Below are 24,429 nucleotides of genomic sequence, written 5' to 3'. Positions count from 1 at the left end.
GACATACCTTAGAGAATGGGATATGACATAAGTAAATTTGGACTGAATTCAAGCTTGAACTACTTATGTGCTTGGGTAAGACACAAGGAGGACAGACATTAGAATTGGTCCCAAAAGGAAAATGTGAAGGCAGTACTATAGAGAAACTTCCCTACTTAACCACTTGACTCAATTCTAGATCATAAAGACCAAGTTTGCCTTTGAAATTTAATTATCTTTCTTTCCAGGTCCCTTTCATTATATCCTCTGTCAGCCTTGGTTTCCTCATTTGTGAAATAAGAACAGTAATGCCCACTTTATAGTTTTCTTGGAGGATTAGACATTAAAATAATTAAATGCACCAAGATATTGTATCTAGCATCTAGTATGTGCTCAATAAACCTACTTTCCTCCCCTTGTATGCTCTGTGAAATTTTACTGTCTGATGTTCTGATCAGGGGTGCAGAAGGAAGAATGAGCATAAAGGGGAAAAGAAAAAGTGAAAGTGAGAACTAGTCTCATAGAGAATCACTTTGATAGATATGGACAGTCATAAATAAATGTACAATCTTTATAAAACAAAACAAAAGCATTAGGAGTGCCTTAAACAGCATAGTTTCATTTCAACTGAGCAATTAACAAAAACTCTCACAACCATATAGTCAAGAGAGAAAACTATGTAATGGATACATACAGGGAGAAAAATTCACAGAATTATTGAGAATCAATCCTCAAACAGGTGGTTCATTAATGTCAATAAAAACAGAATAATCTAGGGTCCAGCCTCAAATTTCAATTCCTGCGTGATTTTCCTTGCTCCATCTGTCCCATTTCTAGAAAGTGACTCTCCAAATTCTCCCTATAGGCAGTCCAGAACCAGACCCCTTTCCCAAGCCAATCTTGACAGCAGAATATACACCAGCTTCTTGTTGTAACCTCACATGGCAGAAAGAGGGCTAGAGACCTCTCTGGGGTCTCTTTTATAAGGGCCCTTATACCATTTATGAGAGCTCCACCCTCATGACCTAATTACCTCCCAAAGGCTCCACTACCTAATACTACCACATTGGGGGTTAGAATTTCAACATACGAATTTTTAAAATTTATTTTACTGAAGTATAGTTGATTTACAATGTTGTGTTAATTTCTGCTGTACAGCAAAGTGATTCAGATATATATATATATATATATTCTTTTTCATATTCTTTTCCATTATGGTTTACCACAAGATATTGAATATAGTTCCCTGTGCTAGACAGTAAGACCTTGTTGTTTATCCATTCTATATATAATAGTTTGCATCTTAATCCCAAACTCCCAATCCATCTTCCTCCCATCCCCCTTCCCCTTGGCAACCACAAGTCTGTTTTCTATTTCTGCTTTGTAAATAAGTTCATTTGTGTCATATTCTAGATTCCACATATAAATGATATCATACAGTATTTTTCTTTCCCTTTCTGACTTACTTCACTTAGTAAGATAATCTCTAGGTCCATCCTCAACATATGAATTTTGAAGGAACACAAATATTCAGTCCATAACACTGACACTCTTATCCCTCAAGGTCTTCTTCCAATTAGACCCAGATCTCAAGAACTAGGAGTAAATCTTGGGCACCAGGGTAGCAGTCCTCAAAATGCAGTGCTAGCCCCACTCCCTTCCCCATGCAGTCCATCTGTAAACCTATATGATCCTGTTTTCCATTAATTATTATTCTGCTCTCTTCCTTCTAGTAGCTGAGTTTTGTCCATTGGGTTGGGGTTGTTGAGGCCTTCAGGCTCCTGCTGTGCTCCTCTCTGGGACAGTCCCTGGTCCTCACAAACTCAATTCTCCTTCCTGCTGACAAGTATGTCTCTCCTCGTATCATATGTAGCTATGATTTGTGCTATATTTGTATGCCACCTGAAATCCCAGGATCCAGAAGTCGGCTCACCTACCTGGGTAAGTGTAAGCTTATTTTCTTAGTTCTCTAAAAATATTTATCCTTCATCTCAATAAATATGTCTCTGGTCCCTTAATATTCTCTCCCTACTGGCTGGCCAGTGTTATCAATTCCTAAATATTCCTGTGGGGGAGATACCCAATTTATAGGCTCTAAAATATTTTTAAATGTTTATTTTAATTTATTCATTCAACAAATATTTATTGAGCATTTATTATATGCCTAGCGCCATTTTAGGAACTAGAAACAGAGAAATGAATAAGCAAGTAGAATTCCTTGCCCTCATTTAAGGTAGATATATTTAATTTAATTTTTTTCTAAAAACTAGGAGGTATATTCACTAAGTTAGGAGACAAAATGATCAAAGTAAATTATAATGATAAACCAAAATAAATAAGACTATATTTAACACAGTAATACATTTGGGGATTGGCTTTTAAAACTCCTTTGCACAAACGTAAGTTGGGGAAGATCTGGTATGCTGGCAGTTCAAGTGAAAAAGCTTCCGTGAGTTAATTACAGCATAGAAACCCAATGTAATGGAGCTGCTAACAACTACCAAAAAACAAAACAAAACAAAAAATCCTTAAATCTTATGCTGAAGTAAGAGAAATTCAATGTCCACATCAATATGAAATATTGTTATCAGTTACAGACAGTAAAGAGGGGCTTTTAAACACTAGAAAGTATTCAGAAGAAAATGAGAAGGATGGTAAGAAAGGTGGAAACCATGTTATTGGAAGAACTATTTAAGAGAACATTTAGAGAATTTCCTAGAAAACAGAAAATCTGTGAGGTGTAGAATGGTTCTGGAAACCTTTCCAAATATTTGATGTACTATCATATGGAAGCAAGAACAGAATTTTCCTACTACAAAGGACAGATCTGCAGCAAACATAGGCTTTCCAAAACCAAAGAAATGGACTCATCAGGTGGGCTTTCTAATGATTTGGAGTTGTGTCAAAATGGTATAGTCTAGCTGTGTGGAAGCAGTAAAGTTCCTGTCCCTGCACATTTTCCAGCAGAGGCCAAGTTGCCACCTGATAAGAACTGAAAGAGTGAGGAGGAGAGTAGGAGTCCTGCAGTAGACGTAGGTGAGCCTGTACAACCACCTAACATCCCTTCCAATTATAAGGTCCTCTCATACATACATGCTATTCCACCATATGCCAAAGGAAGGAGAGATATTCCCAGACATTAGCAAAATACACAGCGAAGCCCGATGATCCTCCTGCAGTGGAGAAGGCTAAATCTAACAACAATGCAGTCAGCACAAATTGAGGCAAAATGGCCCTTGTGAGAATTTCTAGTTCAGTCGCTTAAATAAAACTGTCTAAATTTAGATGTGCATATGGTACTCATTTAATAAATCTTATAAGTGACATTTCTTGACAAGCAAGGGAAATGTTTAAGTTCCAACTTCAGAGCTACAAATCTGTCTAAATACTATAACTTGTGAATGAGATACTCTGCCAATTTTTAATGCAAATAAGGTATATACATACACAGACAAACACGTAGACACACACACATGCTTTTAAAAGTATGCCTTCTTATGTTGTATAGTTTATCTTTATAAAGCAAATGTTTATAGTTTAAATTGTACAGTGTTGCTCTCTTTAAGCTTATTTTCTCTTCTCTTCCTTAGTATTGTCTTTTCTACTGCACTAATGTTTTGTAAATTGGGAAAAACAATTATCCTGATAGAGCCCACATGTTGTTCAGTTACAGTAGGCAGTAGCAGATTTTGATTCATATTGGCCTTAAAATCATATGCAATATTGTTATATATAAAAATATATATTTTTATCATTCAGATGACCAAAACATATTTGTCATATATGTCTGTTTTCCACCCAGGTTCCTGGCTCAGGGCTTCTAAAACCCTTGGAATTTCCTAAGTATTAAGAGTGATAAAGAAGTTTTTGTTATGTTAATAAGGTGACTTTTGGAAAGCATCAAAGGATGGGACTAGTTGCCAATAGAGCCAGCTTAAGATCAGAACTTTCAGGCCATGACCTCTGCAGATGGGAGAGGGGTTGGAGATTGAATTCAATCACCATTGGTCAACAATTTAATCAATGAAGCGTAAGCAATAAAGCCTCTATAAAAACCCAAGAGGGCAGGGTTCAGTAAGTTTCCGGGTGGGTGAACACTGGGAGATGTGGGCAGAATGATGCACTTGGGGAGGGCATGGAAGTTCCGTGCCCTTTCCCCATACCTTGCCCTATGCATCTCTTTCATATGGATATAGCTTTTTGTAATAAACTGGTGATCCAGTAATAAAATGTTTCACTAAGTTTCCGTGAGCTGCTCTAGTAAATTAGCGGAACCCGAGGAGGGGTTCATGGGAACCTCCAATCTGTAGCTGGTAGGTCAGAAGCACAGGTGATAACCTGGGCTTGTGACTGGCATGTAAAGTGGGGAGTGGGGTGTGGGGCAGTCTTTTGGGACTGAACCCTTTACCTGTGGAATCTGATGCTATCTTTGGGTAGGTATTGTTAGAGGTGGATTGAACTCTTGAACAGAGAATCCAGCCAAAGTGGAAAACTTCATAATTCATGGGACTCAGTACTCAGAAAGGCATCACCTCGGTAATGGGGCCAAATTAGACCTATATTAAGGTTGCCTGGTCCCCACACCTTATAAAACTTAAAAGCAAGCTCAGAAAGGATCAAATTGTTTCCAAGTGACTTAGCTGTGTCACAGAACAAAGTTCAAAAATATTCAACACTTGACAAGAAAAAAATTAATAATGCCCATCATCTAATGGGAAAAAAAAGACATTCAAAGAAGCAGGAAAATATGACCGATAAGAGAAATAAAAATAATCAATAAAGAGAAACAGACTTAGAAATCACATAGTTTAGGTTGTAAAATGATCTGTGTATTTGCTTTTGTTGAATTAATAACCTATCAGGAAGCAGTGAGGATTTAAGGAATATTATTTGACAAAATATAATATAAATGAGAAATGCTTAAGAAGTAACTACTATTGAGTAACAATTAGATTGATTATACCATGAGTATGATTATTTCATAAAGAGTCCTGGAAAAACACATTTTCTTAAAATCAGAAACCATACTCTTAAAACTTCAATAAGCATAATACTGCTGGAATAATGTGGCCTGATTAGTCTGTTTTCTGTTTACGTTATAAATTCAACAAGAACAAGAACAACACAAACAAAATAACAATAACTTAATGAAAACTTGGTGCCATGCCTTTCCCTTGCATTACCCATTTAATCTTCTCACTTAACCATTTTATAGAAGATAAAAGTGAACCTTGGGTAGGTCAAGTAACTTTATTGCTAAACATCTCCAATATTCATTAATGAATATATCTGCTTTTCTATTTTAGTCAGCACAAAATGCTGTCATGGGCTCCAGTTTCCTCTACTTGAACTGTGTGTTCATCTCTGTGCACTACAGAAGCAGAGGAAGAATTACATACATCAACACAAGGACCAGCCATGAAAGTTATGTTTGTTTCTCAATCCTGGATCCAGAGTATGGTCTTGTGATTTGCCTTCTTTCCAGCAAAAATTCCTACTCATATTTGAGTGTGACTTGTAACCAGAAATTTTATTATTTGAAATTTTACCTAACAGTTTACTATCACTTGATTAAAATGTTTTGAACAGTTTTATTTAATAAGTTGTTTTTAAAAAATTAATTGAACAACTGTAGAATTTTTTTTTTTTTTTTTTTTTTTTGGCGGTATGCAGGCCTCTCACTGTTGTGGCCTCTCCCGTTGCAGAGCACAGGCTCCGGACGCACAGGCTCAGCGGCCATGGCTCACGGGCCTAGCCACTCCGAGGCATGTGGGATCCTCCCGCACTGGGGCACAAACCCACGTCTCCTGCATCGGCAGGCAGACTCTCAACCACTGCGCCACCAGGGAAGCCCAACTGTAGAATTTTTAAAGTTTCTTAGTCTAATGTGAAGATATCCACATTTTTGAGAGAGTAGCATTGACATATATACGCTACCAAATGTAAAATAGATAGCTAGTGGGAAGCTGCCGCATAGCACAGGGAGATCAGCTCGGTGCTTTGTGACGACCTAGAGGGGTGGGGTAGGGAGGGTGGGAGGGAGGCTCAAGAGGGAGGGGATATGGGGATATATGTATACGTATAGCTGATTCACTTTGTTGTACAGCAGAAGCTAATACAACATTGTAAAGCAATTATACTCCAATAAAGATATAAAAAAAAGATATCCACATTTTTACAGCATACCTAGAAGCCACTGAAACCATCAAAATCATGAATTAGAAATGTGTTTTTAATCTTATAAAAATAATAAGATTACTTATTACAAAAAACAACAGAAACGTGATTGTTTCTTCAAAAACAAAAGATTTTTCTTTCTAAATATAAGATAATCACCCATAGGCAATGGAATTGTCTCTTTTTTATAGTATTTTTAATTTATTTTCTCTGAAGTAAAAAATAATCATTACAAAAATTAATACAGCAAAACTTAGAAATATTTGTTGGAGCTATAAGAGCACAATGAATGAAACAGCTGAAAAGAATATTGTATTTCTAGAACTATTTTTCTATTCCTTAAAAATATACTGATGATTGTTTCTTCTAAGATCTGTATGCAGTTACAGGACCCAAGTAATTCATTCTGAAATGCTGTGGTAATGAAAGAATCTTCCTTTGAATTTTCTAGAAACCATTAAAGGTGAACTCCTCAGCCAAAAAGTTGATGTTTCATTTCTCACTGATGCAACCTGAGGGTCCAAGAGGTCACTGAGACAGTTAAGATCTAGTCCTTCTAAAATCTCTGACTAGGGTTGAATAAGCTTCAGAAAGCAGAAAACCAACTCTCATGATGCCAGGCCACCAGGCATGGTGTTCAGCGGTACAAAGGTCTCCTGTCGCTTCTCTCACTACTCCAAATTACAAAGTCAGGCTGTGTTCTTCTCCTGACACCTGTTAGTAATGAAGCTAGAAGTGCCTGATATGAGAGGCTTTGGGGAAACAATTTGCTAGAAAATTACTTACCCATCTGCAGAGGCTTGAATTATTTATCACTTGAGAGTGAAACCACTTTATAAATCCATCAGCAAGTTCCCTTGTCAAGACTAAATTCTTAAGCTTCTTCTGAATTCCTGAGGGATGACTTTAAAACCATAGCCTCAATTTTAAAATGCAGCATGCTTAATAATATACAGGAGAGTAACTGCTGTTTATACATGTTTCAGATTAGCAATTCATAGCTCATGTCTCTTGAGGATTATTAATCAAGAATCATTAACTGAGGCTCAAGTCATTTTATGAGGCTTTGTGAAAGTACATTCATGTGTCTTCCTTTGCTGTCCACAGTGCTGGTTGCCTTGTATTCAATCCCTAGATGCTCCTCCAACTTCCTCTCCCTACATCACTGGCTGCTGCTATCAGTGCAAGGAAGAAGGAAGTCTCCATGCTGGGTTTATGTGGGGAAGAGTATCAGAAATTCCCTATCCACAGAAGGGCACAGTCCATACAATTCATTTATAAGTTTGTTGTTTAGGGATTAAAAACAACAGTATACCTGGTTTTGGTATCACTGAGAAAGTGAAAACAAAGTTGCTTCATGCAGGGAATGATTTTTATGTTAACTAACCTGATTGTTTCATCTTTGCAACTGAAAACTCAAACTCCGTCCAGAGAGACTGATTTTTCCCAGAGTAATACAACTAGTTTGTAGCAGAATTTATACACAATCCAAGTTTCTGAACTCCAAATCTCATACTGTTTCTTCATTTTATTTTTGTTTCCTATATGAATTCTGCTCTGAAGAAAAAAAAAGTATTTTGAATATATATTTTATCATAGTATCATGGCTGAACACTGTACATTTGCTTTGGATAGCAGTCTAAATTTTGGTAAATAAATAGAAAAAATCAAGAAAATGTTATTATTTATGTTCACTATTCATATTGACGAAGAAATAGGTTAATTAGAGGGTCTGCTGTCTTCTACTTAGAGAAAGAAGATGAGTTTCTCTGTATGTTGTCCAGAGGCCTCATCTCTACTTTCAAAGACCATCTCAAGCACTACCCTTGTGTTCTGTGGACAGAATTCACAATTCGTTATGCTCTTTCTTTATGCCTTAGCATAATTATCACTACTCTGGATCATTTCTCAGTTAGTTGTGTCAGTGGACTGCCTTCTCCCCATAGATTGCAAATTCCTTGAGGTTAGGACGTGACCTCTCATGATGGTACATCCATGCACCTCCATCACGGGGCTTCTTGCCCAACAAGTAGTCAGTAAATGTGTGTTGAATTGAACCACACTTAACTATACTGGACATCATTCTTTTGTTGTTATTGTTTACTACAAGAAGAAAAAGCAAAGAAAGAGGAAGAGAAACAGGAAGAGAGACCAGAGAGGAGGAGAGAAGCAAAGAGAAGACAGGAGAGAGAGGAGAGGGAGGAGGGAGGAAGGAAAGAGGAAGGGAAAATAAAAAGAGGAAAATGGGCGCCCACTTACAACAGAGACATATTTAATCTACTTCTGTATGAAACTGCCATCTCATATTTACTGCCTGTTTATGTACTAGAGTACAAGGAAGTAGGCTTATATCATGAAACAAACCCAAAAAATCAGAGCCTAATTTCATTTTTAATATCTTTTATGAAATCCAGCACTTCTTCTAAAGAATAAAAAGATTCATGTTAAGGTTTAAGTGAATTGTACTCTATGATGACACCATTAAAACCGCAAAAATTTTAAATTTTATTTTCACAAAATTTAAATTTCTATATTTTGATAATATTTTCATATATCTATTCCCCCATAGTTTTATATTTTTCCTTTACTGCCTTATTAATATTCTTTTCCGATAACACTGCATTTGGGAACATAGTACTCCTAGGGTTGGGTAGTATTGTTTGACAAGTCACACTGAAAGCAAGTGGTTACACTATACCCAGGGAGACACCTCAGTTCTTTAGCAAGTTGAATATCAACTCCCCTGCAATCATATATCTAGAAACAATACTTCATTAGTTAGCACCTGCCATCCTATTAGCTTTGAGAATTAGGGTTTAGCACGCTTCTAGGGCTTCAGAGAAATCAAACCCATATTGTGCTAGCTTAGCATAAAGAGTAGGAAATAATGGGAAAATGACTTTAAAAATATCTATCTGCAATATTACCTTATGAAAAGAGAGGTTGATGGGTAAATTGCTTTATCTGAAAGAATATTTAGCAAAAAAGATGTTTTGATTGCCCTGATGAATAAATTACAAAGTCAGTATAAATCAATCATCTCCTAGCTTCCCAAATCTCTATGAAATTGAGAAAATCTTTATGTACAGACACTCGAAAAAATCGTTTGTCACAATTCACGAAAAGAGTAAGAAATTGATTATAACAATCACCTACATGGCTGGCTTTCTTAGTATTGATTCTACTGTACATTGTTTAAGATTCTAAGGGTACATCATTTCCAACATTTTTATTTCCCTATAAGACATTAAGAGATTCGGGTTGCCTCTCATCACCTCGTTACCTCTCTGACCCACTAATTCGTGGTCTATTCTCCAGCGGGTGAGTGAGTCACGGTTCTGGAGATGAGGAGCTGCTGTTCTTGCCAAAACACAATGAACACCCTTCAAGTAAGTGTTAAATTTTCAATTATCCACTAGTGGGTGATTGCACAAGGATCTTGGCCAGTGCCTCTCAGACTTTAATGAACCTAAGGATCACTAGGGGTACTCATTAAAAATACAAATTCCAAACCCCGCTGTAATTTACCAGGTGAGGTATCCCTGGGAATGGATATTTTAAATACAGACACCAGATTAAATAAGGACAACTGTTACAAGACACTTGTGGGTCACACTCTGAGAAACAGTGATGCTGGCTCGGGAAGCTGAAAATGTTTTTAACCACCAGCCTACTGAAGACCTCTGTAATAGATCCAGAGCAAAGTATCTATGAAAAGGAAGATGAGTCCAAAGGTTTAGTTGGAAGCAGTTAACCTCTGAATCGGAAATATCCTTAATGAAGGGAAGATGACAGCTGGAGAAGCAGCAGAAGCTGACAACAGTCATGAGCCCCTCTCCTTGGCACCTTTCACACCCAGACCTATAGATTGCTGGTACCCAGTTCCTACTCTCTCTGACATCTGCCACCTTAACATACAATCTGGACATACATTGGAAATTGTATATAGATTTAGGATTGGGGGGGGGGGAGTTGAGAACAGATTGAAGTACTAGTAAAGTTGAAAGCATTATAGCCAAGAGGTCTAGATAAAGAATGATTTGAAAACAAGAAGAGAGAATGGAGTCAGAGAAAAAAGCCTGAGCCTGGAGTGAGGGCAGCATCCAGATCAAATCAGTGATAGGGGACATAGCGAGAGAGGCTGAGAAAGCGAGGGAGGCTGAGAAGGCGGGGGAGGCTGAGAAGGCGGGGGAGGCTGAGAAGGCGGGGGAGGCTGAGAAGGTCTTGCTTTGCTGCTGTCAGTTGGAGGTTCCATTCAACTGCCCCTGACGGGCATTCCGGTCCACTGAGCATGCCCAGATTGTGGACTGACTTTCACCAAGTAGAACAATCAACAAGATCACCATAAAGGCTTGACCAACACCAGCCCAGTAAAGTGACCACTGAAAGCCATTCCCAAATCTGTGTGTGATCAGTGGACCCAGGCTTAGGGAGAACTCCTTCGGTCTACCAAAATTGTTTGAGTTTCAGTCTCTAATTTCTTCCTTCTCAGATACTCTGGTCTCCACCAAAGGGACACTATTCAGTGAGATGAAGCCATTTTGTTCGTCAGCAGGAGCTCAGAAGCAAGAAAATGTCCTAGTGGTAGAATACAGCATCATCTTTCTCAGCAGCAGCCCATCACTGGAAGCTTCCAGATCACTGTGCCAATCAACTGGTGGAGGGACTTTCATTTAAAGACCCTTATGTGAACCTTATGTGAGAAAGTTGCCAACCTGCTTCTTCGATTTGTTAGCCTTATTATTTCTGATACTTAGGTGCTGTCTCTTAGAGAGCCTGAAACAGCCAAGACATGGCCAAGGACACAGAGGAATCTGTAGGTGAGCATCGTCGGATCCTGAGGAATTAGGTGTTTTGTGTCTGTGTGACGATATGCATATGTGAGGTGAGGAATGGTGTACATCATTGAGGGAGATCTGTACACCTTAAAAGGTTTTATGAAAAGCTATGCTACAGTAAGATTGTTTCTCTCTACTCTCCCTTTATTCCAAAATAATAAAATCACATGGATTGTAAAGGACCAATGATGACTGTGTCCTACCTTCTTTAAAAATGTATAGCCTACTCGAGGAGAAAGTGGGGCTACAACACAAAGAAAGGCAGTTTCTTATTTAATCTTCAATACTGGCAGAGTCCTTTGGAAATATTCTGCTTTGCCAAAAAAGACTGTTCTAAAGGGTTATGTTGTTTGATTTGGAGGCTTGTGGAAAATCACTACATCGAGAAATATCTCTTCTACCAACTTGCCATGTGGTGTGAAATTGCTCAATTCCCTGGACTCAAATATGTGTTTTCAGTTTTCCAACAAGCTTTATTCAAATAATTCCTGGAAGGTACAAGTCAAAAATATTTAGATCATTATCAGAAAAGAACAAGGTTGCATGAGCATGATACCAGAAGAGGGACCTGAGAGGGCCAGAAGGGAAGTCAGAGAGAAAGAGGATGTGAGTAAATAAGTTGGGGGGTGGGGGCAATGAGGAAGGAGGTGGAAAATAACAAGCTCTATTACACTCTTGCCCTACCCTACTCAAGTCAGGTGTAAGGAATTCAGTTCATGGAATCTGAGAGCTGAGCCTGTCTCAAGAGGATATAGGGTGATGCCTATATGACTGGAGAGATAAACAGGGATCTAGCATCTTTTATCTTCCCCTCCACATTTAATTCAGGTTTTGAAACATACTAAGCATCTTCTATTTTCAAGTATGTCAATTATAAAAAATATGAATAAGACACAGTTCCTGCCATCAAAGAGGTGGCAGTCAAGAGGAAGAGAAGAGTAGGAGAAAGGGAGAAGGGGAGAGAGGAAAGAAGGAGAGAGAAGAAAGAAGAGAGGAGAGAGAGAGAAGGAGAGAATGAGAAGGAGAGAGAGGTAACCATAGCATAGTAATTCACAGGAGGGCATTTCAGCATGTTCTTAATTCTTCTTTTCCTGCCCATTTTAGAGATTTTTGGAGAGATTAACCTCACTCTCGGCATGCTGAACAAGGAAGATAATATTAGCAAGGTAAGGAAAATAGAGAAAAGTCTCTTCCCCATTCGCTTTTTCTAATCCAGTTAATGCAACATTTCATCTACATCGTTCTTTGCTTCAACTTCCCCTTTTCTCTCCCACTTAAGTGGCATTCAGTTTTTCAGAAAATGCAGTTTTAATGGAAGGCATTGTAATGTTTAAACAATGATATTTGGCATTTGAGGATTCAGAGTATCCAACTGTAGAAGCTAGCAAAAGAATGCCCCCTTACGTAACCTTACACAGATAGATGTGGCAAAAGGGAGATGTCAGACTTACAACCATGTGGATTAGAGCCTCCTCCTGTGGAATTTGAGGGTTAGCAGACATTTGGTCCTGTCCAAAACATGTCAAGGACTTTTTGGTGTGGACCAAATGTCTTATGAACGTTTTGGACAGGACCAAATGTCCTGTAAGGAATTTGAAGGCTCCTATGAAAATTCCCAAGTATCTCCCCCTACTCATCTGTAATGCTGTTTCACAATTAGAGATTTATTTCTCTGAATTTGAAGGCTTTTCTGGCTTCAAAAACCTTTTGTAAAATAACAACAGTTACTGTTCATTGAACACTTACCTAAGGCTGGAGAGAGCTAGATGCTTCCTAAACAATAGTGCGTTGTATTATGTTCACTCCTCACAACATTATGATGTAGGTATTGTTATTTCCATTTGACAACTAAGAAAAGTGAGGCCCAGAGAAGTTACATGCCTAAGAACAGCAGGATTAAATCCAAACACAAGCCTGTCTGACTCCAAAATAATGCTCCTAATCATTATTCAACATAGCTTCCCTGTGAAGGGCAGTGCCTACACCTTTATCCCTTAATCCAGTGGTTCTCAACCCTGACTCCGTATTAGAATCCCTTATGCAAAGTGAGTTATTTCACACGTTAAACATAGGCATAGTACCTCAAGGTAGCATGCCTGAGGCTCTTGGAGATTTCAGAACACCAGTCTCTCATCTTCCAAACGCCATGTGGCCACCTAAGAGACTGAGAAGAGCCCTCACACACCAGCATCTGCCAAGCCATATAATTGCCAGAAGCTGCAGCTCTGTGGAAAAGGATTTACAACTTCTTCTCCACAAAGGCATGAACGAAGGAAGGGCCTATAAATCCCCTTTAGGAACAAGTTTCATAACTTAGCAGCCTCTCTGGGAATCGCATTGCATTCCTTAATGCCATAGTCACTCTCTGGTAGTAAGAGCAACAGTTGGGTTTTCCATTGCCCTGAGTGCCCTACAACAGTGAATTTCAAGAGACTTTAGTATGTTGGGTAGCCCACCCCTACCTTCAGTTAGATTTTGCCATAGAAATGTAGTCAAATTAAAATAGGTTTTAGAATGAGCTTTGCTTTACCTGTAAGCCTTTGATTCCTAAAGTTAAATATTATGTTAAGGAAGTCCCACTTAGGATATATAAAATCCATTGTGTAGTAGAGATATGTTGCTTAGTTTAACGGTGTTATTCATTTGGATTTTATCTGACTCCTTTAGTTTTGCAACTCAAATTTCTGTGTGTAACCTTGTATGTTCACAGGAAGACATTTATGGTCATCTCACTTCCGTTATTCAGAATACTGACATCTTGGATGATGCAATTGTCCAAAGGCTGATTTATTACGCTTCTAAGGACATGAGAGACGACAATGTAAGTTTGATCCTTGATGATGAGTCAGTGTCAGGACCAGCAACAGGCCTTTACCTAACCCAACTGCACCCATGCAGACACCCATAAACTTTTCTACATCACTGCCAGGACCACAGGTCACTTTTATTAGTTCTTCATGGTAACCTGGATACAGTTACAGCACATATTATTTACCCCAACACAGATGAGGAAACCGAGGTAGAGTTAAGAAAGTCTTTAGGAGTAATATTCCATCCACTTGTAGATGAGGAAGTTGGTGCTTAGAGAGATTGTTTGCAAAGTAATACAGCTATCTATTGACAGAACAAATAACTAGAACCAAAGTTTCTTGGCTCCCGTATGAATTCTTATCTCTTCTCATGCCTACTTGTCTATATCTACTAGACATTCTATCTGAAAAATTATTTGTAGAAATAATTTGAGTCTTAAAATAATGTTATTTCCTTCCAGAAAGAATTTTTACTTGTTTACCTGCCAAGGGCACAATCTATGATTAATTTCAGGGCTTGAGATTTTTCCGGGCAATTTCTGTGACTCAACGTTGTACTACAGTCTATGGAGAGCCTATTTAACCTTTCATATCAATGCAGCCCTTTGAGGTCTTAGCCAAAAAGATAAGAGGTGAGATAACCAGGATCTCACCATTGGTTGGCTACAAAGCAGCCTCAAAAGCAGGGCTTATCTCTCTGGATTTCCAGTCTTGTCCAGCTCTCAATTGAGTAATTCATTCCACCTTATATTGTGATCTCTTTGATGTTCCTATGAGTATATTTTTTAATATCTTGCCCAGCACTTCTTATTTTCCTGAGCAGGAAAGTTGATCAAATTGACCTTGTTCACTATTACCAAAAGCAGAAGTCCCTCTAAATATCTCCAACATCAAGGATAATTAGATCAGGACAGTACTAAAACCCAAATCTCTAGCTAGCTTTGGGTTTTTCTAGCCCAAATCCTAGCCCATTCTTCATTCTCCATTCCCTTCAGTAATTCATATCACTTCAACATAAAACGTAAATCTTATGTTCATGGTACCTGATTAATTAACAAGAAAACATGTATTGCCCCAAGTTTACAAGAATCCTATTAAAACCTGCCTTTGAGGTGCTTTTGAATTACCTCTGCTTTCCCAGCTACTGACACCTACCCTAGAGTCTTACACGCTGGGTTTGTAACAGCCTGTTCTCCCTCTATTGAAAAGGTAAGGAACTTATAAATATTATGTAAACTATCAATATTTCCCCTCTGCTGACTCGTTCCGCTCTTCCTAGCTGTTACTGTTATTTTCCTTTTCTTCCTCAGATCCTTAGAGAAATCAGAATGCTAGCTGGGGAGGTGTTGGTGTCTCTCGCTGCACATGATTTCAACTCTATGAAGTACAAAGTAACTTCAGGATCCTGGAGCTACCAAATGAATTCGTTGTGCTTGCCCTGGCTGAACTGGCAACGAGCTACGGTACGGAGGGAATAGCGTCCACATTTTCCCTGGGAAACAATCATTCTAATTGTGTAAACCCAAATGGGAGCAAACAGCAGAAGGGAGAGGATCTCTCCCTTCTTTTATACTAAAGAATATTGATAGCAGCATTTGGGCTGTTGTTTATGAGCATGGATGAGCCTGTTGGCCAGTCACGGGTCCACACTGCTCTGAATTTGTCTGGACTCTCTCCTACCCTCATTTTCCCTTTCATCTGGCTTTGTGTTTGCAGAAGCACATTTTCCACAAGCCGTATTCTGCAAACCACTCAACTCCTACATGAAGTAAGGGTTTCCTAGGATGTTCTTTTCTAAACCACTTTATTTAACAGATACTTATTGAGCACCTATCACCTGTGCTAGGCCCTGGGGATACAGGCAAGTTCTGGTGGGAGGGACGAACATAAATAAAATAATTATTCAAGTAAGTAATTGCTACTAAGCAACAGGTACAGATGGCCATATAGCCAGTACCTTATTTTAAGGTACTCTAACTACAGATTGATTCTCTAACTACAGCCTGGCATTACAGTAGGGGTGGGATAGAGAACAACTTCCCGCTGCACCTCATCTGCCTCCCCTACGAAGCCTTGAAATGCTTATCGATTCCTCACTGCAGTGTCCCAGAGCATTCCCTTCATGATGATGACCCTGGTCACCATGCAAACCATGCTCAGGCTAGCTGAGGAGGAAAGGATGAAGGGAGCTTTCTGTATCGGTGAGTATCCCTGTGGTTTCCTCTTTGTTAAGACCAGACTATGAATGGAGCAAATGTCTTATTTTTCCCTTTACTTCAGTCTTGTCCTTTCTAGTAATAGTAGCTACCAGTTACTGAGTGCCTACCACATGGAAGGTCTTCTTCAGGAGTTATCTCTGTCAATCCTCACAGCAGTTCTGCAAAGTACTATTAGCCCATTTTACACATGAGAAACTGAGGGTCATGGAGGTTAAGCAATTTTATCAGGGTGGTGACAGTCAGTGAGATGGAGAGGTGGCATCCAGGTCTACATGACCACCCAGTCCATATTCTTCCCACTGTCTTACACCAGGTCCATTTATACTAGCCTCCTTCTTCAATTGGATCACACTTTTCAACAACGATTATGAGAGCTTATGAGCTCTTAGCCATAGGCTCAATTTTGGCATCTCTTTGTAATGCAATATTGTGAAAGTGATAAGTAAACAATTTAATCAAAATACAAGCAATTATACAATCAAGGAAAATGGGTAAACAAGCTATGGTCACAAATCCCTCTACCCCAAAACTGAAATACATCTACGGTAATCAACAATCTACAGAGAAAAACATGCCCTTGAGTTCCTGGAAAAAGCATTTTCAGCACAGTGAGAGACTTCTTGGATGAGTCTGAAGACCAGGACTCTTTTCTCTGATCAGTCACTGAGCCATCAGGCGTCTGCCCTTCTCTCAACCTCAATTTCACCTCTAAAAACAACAAATGAAGTGACTGCTAAGACCCCTTCCACCTCTGACATCCCCAGCACTACTCTTTTATAATGTTTTAAAGCCTATACTGTTAGGAATATCTTCTTTATCTATCAACCAAGTCTTTTCTATTCTATTTTACCCATTTCCTCTTGTCTGTCCTCAATAAAGGTAATATTTGTATCTGATAAATATTGAGAATTTACCATGTGCCTGGGCACTGCCTTGGGTATTTTAAGATTATTATTTCATTTAACCCTTATAGCGACCCCATTAGGTGGCTAACATTTTCTGTTCATTTTACAGATGAGAAATTGAGGCTTAGAAAGGTGAAACAGCTTGCCTGCAATCACACAGCTGGTATGTGGCAGAGACACGTACAGTCAGACTCAAGGACTCAAACTACTATACTAGATTAGCCCACTTTTCAATATATTTTACTTTCCCTACTTACTATCACAGCTAACATTGTGTCCCAGCAAAAAAATGTTGGTGCCACTAAGTGCATTTCTACCTCCAATATTAATAACCAAGAAGGTAAAAGAAAATAAAATCAGAAATCATCGTGGCAATGAATAAGGGAATTCTCATTTGTATGTTATAAATTTATCTAAGTGTGCTTTAGTCTTAAAGCAACTTTGCCTGACTGCCAGTAAAGAAAAGGTATAAAATTTAATAGCCATCCATCTAGCTAGGTGTTCAATGAATCAGCAAATAAACAGACATTGTGCTTGTTGTTTCAGATACCATCAGCGAACCAGGCACCATCCCTTCTCATTATAGGGCAGTGCAAGACACACACACATACACACACACACACACATGTGCGCGTGCGCGCACGCGCGCAAAATGGATTTGACAAAATGTAACATGAGATTATCAGAGAGAGTTTGGAGGGGATAGGAATAAACCAAAACTGACCAGCTCTAAAGCTAAGATACTTGGGGTATTTTCCATGAAGTTATTTGTAGATGAGGTATCCTTGAGAGAGTAAACTACAGTTTTTTTACTATCTAATGAAAGGGATAGCATGAGGGGCTGAAGGAAAAAATATTATTTAATGCATTTGATGCAAATATATATGTGATATATATGATATTTTGCAGGCCCAAGATTTTTTAATTTTATTAAAGTAAAACATACATGGAGAAAAACATAAAAATCAAAAATATACAGGTTGATGAATTGTCATGAAGTAGCTCATCCATTTGGCCACAACTCAGGAAAAAATTTGGATATTACTAACTCCCTAGAAGCCCCCATCTTTTCTCCCAGTCATCACCTCTCCATCCTTTCCAAGGGTAACCACAATCCTGAATTCTAACACCGTAGATTAGCTTTGCCTGTTTGTGAGATTCATACATGTTTTGTGTACCTGCAGTCCATTTTCATTTCTGTATACTATTACATGTCTATACTACAATTTTTCCATTCTACCTGTTGGCAAATATTTGGATCATTTTCTTTTGTTTGAGGCTATTACAAAAATAATTGAATAGGAACATTCTTGTACAAGATTTTTAGTGCCCATATGTATGCATATCTAGTGCCCATATATATACCTTGGAGTGGAATTTCTGGGTCATAGACAAAGCATATTCAACTTTGGTTGATAATGCCAAACAGTTTTCTAAAGTGTTTGTAATCAATTCACACTCTCACCAGCACAATGTAAAAATATCAGCTGCCCCTTCGTCCTGTCAACACTTGACATTGACTATCTGAAATTTTAGCAATTCCAGATAGTATGCTGTAGTATCTCATTATGGTTTTATTTACAGTTCACTAAAGTGGCTTGAACACTTATTATATATTTACTTGGTGCAGTCAAAAGATTTTATGGAAACTATTACACATTTGCTAACCATCAGTACATTTTTCTCAAATTACATTATGGTCCTACCTACCTTGATATTTTTCTCAGTCTGTGGTTGTTTTTTAAATGCAGCCCTTGAGAAGTTCAGCAGAGCCATTTACAAGTATGTCAACCACTGGAGAGACTTCCCCTACCCCAGATTGGATGCCAATCGCCTCTCTGACAAAATCTTCATGCTGTTCCGGTATATCATGGACAAGTGGGCTGCCACGACCTTGCCCACACAAGTGAGTGGGGTTCAGCATGCCTCCAGCTAGCTCTCCTGGCATAATGGTTGAACTTCCTCTTCTCTTTTTGACATGATAATTCACCTTAGTTCTCCTGGAAATCTGTGGGTTGTACCTTATCAGGTTTATAAAATCTTTTGTTTTTCCTGTTTCAAATCACTATTTACTCATTATTTCAACTAATATTTATTGAGTCCCCATGACATGCCAGACATCATTCCCATACTGGGGATACAGCAGAGATTAAACAGACCCAAATCCCCACTCTCATGGAATGGACATGCCAAAGTGTGCAGAGAACAATAACTAACTAAAATGAGCAAAATATATGGAATTTTAGCTATATCATAACCCATATTTGGGCTGTCACTGATTAGGAAAAACACCAGTCCAGAGAAATTTCCTGTCTGTGAATATCGCAATGAATTAAAATGATATCTAAAGAAGGAGCGTGTCTGCTTCAAAATACTGTAATGACTTATAAAGAATAGATTACAAAGTGCATTCACATATATAATCCCATCCTTATCTTGCTTAATTGCTATGATTTTTTTTTTGCGGTACGCAGGCCTCTCACCGTTGTGGCCTCTCCCGTTGCGGAGTACAGGCTCCGGACGTGCAGGCTCAGCGGCCATGGCTCACGGGCCCAGCCGCTCCGCGGCATGTGGGATCCTCCTGGACCAGGGATCAAACCCGTGTCCCCTGCATTGGCAGGCGGATTCTTAACCACTGTGCTACCAGGGAAGCCCATGATTTCTACATTTTTATCATCAATATATTGCATTTATATTTTGTACTGGTTCATTTTTCATGTCATGTGGAAGCCAGATGACAGTGGATTGAGAAATAAAGGGGAGGTGGGGAGTGGAGGTAAAAACGGTAGACCACTCCTTCCAAAAACTTTGCTCTGCGAGAAAGGAAAGAGAAACAGAATTGGATGAGGATAACAGTGGGGCTAAAATGATATGGAATCAAAGAATTTTTTTTAATATAAGGGAAATTTTAAACTTGTTAATATAGTAAAAGAAAGTGACCATTAGAGAGAGGTTAAAGAAATAGAAGAGCGGGACAAATATTGAAATGAGCATCAATATAGATGTAGATACAAATATAACTCTCCTTCATACAATGATCTTAACCTAAACATTGTTTGAAGAAAGCTTGCTAGGTTGAAAGCAGTGAGGAAAGTTTTTTGGGGGGTATCTAAAGCTTCTGGTATACTGAGAAATGTACAAAAAGCATAATGAAGTGTGAGAAACAGTATTTGTTTGCTGCCTCTGCAGATTTCCGCCATCATTAAGGCTCACGGCCCCACAGTGAGCCTGCTGCTGCATCGGAAAGACCTCTGTGAATACGCCCTGGGCCAGGTCCCTTGGCTCCTGAAGCAGTATAAAGACAAAGAGATTGATTTCCACGTCACTCAGGTGAGAGCCACACCCTCAAGAAACCGATTCTGATAGCTGATCAGCAATCATCCTGGAGGATGTTAATTTTCAAGGGGGGGGGGGGCGTCAAGGAACTCAAACACGTGTTTGGGCAGCCGAACTTAAATACCTCTTGGGAAATATGAGGTAGAGAAGCGGTCGGTGGCATAGCTGGATGGTGGAAACTCCAGAAAGGAATTTCTGTTCAAGCTGCTGGGGAACTAAACAAGGTAGAGGAGCAGAATCACTAAAGACAACTGGTAACCACAGAAAGGTTATGGGTTTGTTCTCCTCACAAAAGGTAATGAGTAATGATTTGCTTTCCACATCCTGTGCTGTTGCTCCATAGGCAGCCTCCAGCTAACCTTAGAGAGCTTCCATTCCAGAGTCTAAGACAGATATTGACCACGGCAGTCCTTTATGATGTTAGCCTTCCAAAGGCCTTGAGGAAGACCATCTTTATCAATTTACTCCACCAGGTAAGAAGACCATGTTGTCAGACCTGATTGTTTCATTTTCAACAGGTTTCTCTTTTTAACATCTAACACCTGAGTTTTTTCTTCTCATTCAGGTGTGCAGAGTTCTAGATCCTCCAGTAAAGGAAAATGAAATCAAAGCTTCAGACTGTTTCCTCATTCTAGGTAGGACCCAGCATCCAGAGGGTTTTTAATTAAAATGTCTCCAACTGATGATGACGACAAGGATGAAGTGCGTGCAAACTGTCACATCTGTTACTTTCACACCTACACACAAAATGTTTCTTCAACTCAAAGTATTCTGTGCCTTTCCCTATCCTCCCTGCTCCCAAGAAGAGTGCAGCTGGTAGGGTGACCAATCATTCTGATCTGCCCGGGACTAAAGGATTTCCAGGAAAATAGAACTTTCAGTTCTAAAACCAGAAAAGTCTCAGACATATTTTGGATATTAACTCCTTACTGGATGTAAGGTTGGCAAATATTTTTCCCCATTCCATGTGTTGTCCTTTCATTTTGTTGGTGGTTTCCTTGTCTGAGAAGAAGCCTTTTGGTTTGATGTAGTCCCATTTGTTTATTTTTGCTTTTGTTGCCTCTGCTTTGGGTATCAAATTCAAAAAAAATTCATTGCCAAGACCAATATCAAAGAGCTTCTTCCTATGTCTTGTTCTAGGAGTTTTACAGTTTCAGGTCTTATGTTCAAGTCTTAAATCCATTTTGCTTTAATTTGCATGTTTGGTATAAAGTAGGAATTCGATTTCATTCTTTGGCATGCGGCTGTCCAGTTTTCCCAGCACCATTTATTGAAGAGACTATTCTTTCCCCATTGTTTATTCTTGGCTCCTTTGTTGAAAATTAATTGACTATATATGCATGGGTTTATTTCCAGGCAAACCTGTAAGAGGTGGCAACCCTAAGGCTAGGAAATGCTTTTTTCTTGGCATTTGAGATTTGAAACTCTATCAAACCCCAGTCATCTTTTTTCCTCCTTGTCATTTCTTTGTATCTATCCCTTGTCTCTCTCTCCCTCCTTCACTCTCTCCCTTTTGTTCTTGCTTTCACGTCACAATCCTGCCCATCACCTGGTTAGAATACCAGACACAGGTTGTCAAGGAAGCACCAAGTTCCCAGAGTCAGGAAACAAAACTATACTCTAATATGGTCCCTCAGGGCAAGAGACAAGAGCAATCCTAGACCTCCCACACCTGCACCCTCCCAAAATATGTCATTTCCTCTACTTCACTGCATACCTTTCTAGTATGGTCTAGTTCTCTCCTAACTGACCACCTCTGTTTCTATAGTTTCCACTTCTCTATGCCTCAGCCTAATAAAGTTCTTCACTTTATCTCTAACATTTCCAACCCAAACCTCTCTACTCCATCCAGGTCTTTCTTCACTCTTCCCTGCTTCCTTCTTACCCTTGCAAGTCTCCAGCTGCCTCCATGTTCACAAGGCTTCCCTCTGTGTCTGTCTGTATCTTCTACCCATTTATTATAAAGACACCAGTCATACTGATTTAAGACAACCTCATCTTAACTTGATTTCATCTACAAAGAATCTAATTTCCAAATAAGGTTACTTTCACAGGTATGAACAGAAATGGGTCTAGCTCTCTTAGTGACCAAACTGTTTAATTAATTCTGTGATACTAAAGAAGTATGGACATAATAAAATCTGGTTACCAACCAAAGAGTGACTTTGACAATCCTCAATGGAATGATCCTCTTCCCATTCACAAGTATTTTACCTAAGGTGAAAAGGAGTTCTTATGACTCCAGTATTTCTTAAACCCACAGCCCATTCCAGCCCTGCAGACCTGATAGAATTTTTTGATGAACAAATGAGAATAATGAAGCCACTCGAATGCGAATCTTGACTTTGTTAAGATTGGCTATCAGTGCTGAAGGTAAGCAGTAAAAATGACAGCAGAGTGGTTTATTTTGTACCAAAAAGCAAACTGAAACTTGTGCATTGTCTCTAATTCTATCCCATGTCTTTGGGAAATTCATAGAGCATCATATTCAGGTGGAGCTTGGTTTTCTTAGTTGTCTACAACCTACTCCTTCTAAACAGGCATTTCTAGTTACCTCTCTTCTTTCATGATATTTATGGATGCACCCACTACATGAGTAGAATATTTGAGAATTGAATCTAGAATTTAAAAGAGCTAGTAAACTGGTTAAGTAGCCTGATAAACAGGGAGTGGGTGGGAAGAATGTACAATATTCTAAAAATTAGTACATTTAGAAAAGAGGAGAATTTAATAAATTTTCATATTTCATTAATTCCAAAAAGCACATATTTTCACAGTATCAGAATGATAGCATCTTTAATTATCATCAGCCACTAGAGTTTTTCACTTGGCACAATATGAGATAATGATGCCTCATAAAATTATATCTTGGATTCAATAAAATATGACAATTCATTTTTGCACAGCATTGTAATAGTTTTTTAACACCTTTATTACAGTATAATTGCTTTATAATGGTGTGTTAGTTTCCACTTTATAACAAAGTGAATCATTATAATAGTTTTTTAAAATTCAGTTTACCCTGGGATTTACTGAAGGCTTGGCAGAAGAAACATGAAGTCGTCTACGAAATTTAAAGCCAATCCATTTTAGGCATGATGTATTGAATCCACTTAAGAATCTAACATTTTAAACAAGGTGAAACAAAATGTAATAGAGAACAAAAAAAAGCAATAAACATGTGTAAAGAGCTGGAAAAGGAGAATGTAGGAGGGAACTGAATAACATAAAATGTTAAGGACCAGAGACTTTGCAACTATGTACCATAACTCTAATGGGTTTTCATCAATTCTAGAACATACTGTAGTCCTTCTGAAGCGGGTCTCTCAATTTCTCCCTCTATCTTTCAGAGCCCAAGTTGAGGGATCACATCACTTCAATAGAAAAAACAGTCAAAGTCGTCATGGGCGACCTCAGTATTAAAGTAAGAGAATTAATGGGGACTTTTATTTGGATAATGACAGTTTTAGGAGTAAATGAAATGGTTTTGACTGTTTAAGAATCTGCTTATGAGATTGCTTTATAAAGAATTCAGTGATCAATTCTACTTTTAAAAGAACTCCATCTTTCCCCAAAAGATAAACTCTATCGAAGTAAAGTTCTAAAGCACATTCAGTTCAACGGCTTCTCAGTAGAAAAACAAAAGATTTTTGCCCAGAGCATCACTCTGCCATGCTCTTCAAAAAGTTTTAAATTTAATTAGTTGAAAACTTAATTATAAATATAATACTTCTTCCTCCAAAAAATAATAACCCCTGAACACTGTTCTGAGCAGAGACATCCTATTTTCCAATCAGGGAGCACCTAGGGCAAGTCTTGCACACAATAGATTTGTCATTATTTCCTGATTATTTGATTAAAGTATTCCACGTTGGAAAAGACATAGAACTTAAATGGGAACAATTTTTAAAATTAGCAATTGTAGTATTATTTGTATGAAAACCATATTTTGTTTGGATCAAAGCCCTACACAGAAGCCAATGAAGAGGAAAAAATTCCCCTAAGAGGCTTTGGTCACCAATAACTATGTTTAAAATAGCCAAAGCTATGCAATAAGTAACAATGGAGTGATTATATATAAAAACCTGACCCAGTAACTGACCAAGCCAATCAAAGAATTGCTAGGATTTAGGGTAGAATAAAAGAGCACAGAAACTTTAAGGAA

General features: G+C 38.5%; 1 protein-coding gene and 1 long non-coding RNA gene across 2 annotated transcripts in view; one reads left to right on the top strand and one right to left on the bottom strand.

Moving 5' to 3' along the window:
* The window catches only part of LOC114891890, a 253,784-nt gene that overhangs the window by 179,532 nt on the left and 49,823 nt on the right, over positions 1 to 24,429 (bottom strand). The gene's annotated exons all lie outside the window — the stretch shown is intronic.
* The window catches only part of MROH2B (maestro heat like repeat family member 2B), a 58,634-nt gene continuing 45,153 nt past the window's right edge, over positions 10,949 to 24,429 (top strand). The window contains 13 exon segments of the mRNA XM_029216380.1: positions 10,949 to 10,976; positions 12,099 to 12,160; positions 13,705 to 13,815; positions 15,115 to 15,178; positions 15,181 to 15,267; positions 15,907 to 16,005; positions 18,680 to 18,834; positions 20,118 to 20,258; positions 20,645 to 20,737; positions 20,830 to 20,899; positions 22,528 to 22,572; positions 22,575 to 22,637; positions 23,615 to 23,688. Of these exon segments, the coding sequence (XP_029072213.1) occupies positions 10,949 to 10,976; positions 12,099 to 12,160; positions 13,705 to 13,815; positions 15,115 to 15,178; positions 15,181 to 15,267; positions 15,907 to 16,005; positions 18,680 to 18,834; positions 20,118 to 20,258; positions 20,645 to 20,737; positions 20,830 to 20,899; positions 22,528 to 22,572; positions 22,575 to 22,637; positions 23,615 to 23,688 (1,092 nt within the window).

Source organism: Monodon monoceros, unplaced genomic scaffold, assembly GCF_005190385.1.
Source record: "Monodon monoceros isolate NGI ecotype Baffin Bay Population unplaced genomic scaffold, NGI_Narwhal_1 Super_Scaffold_12, whole genome shotgun sequence".
NCBI lineage: Eukaryota > Metazoa > Chordata > Mammalia > Artiodactyla > Monodontidae > Monodon > Monodon monoceros.
Note: the sequence above shows the minus strand (reverse complement) of the source record. Positions and strands in the feature narration are given on the sequence as shown.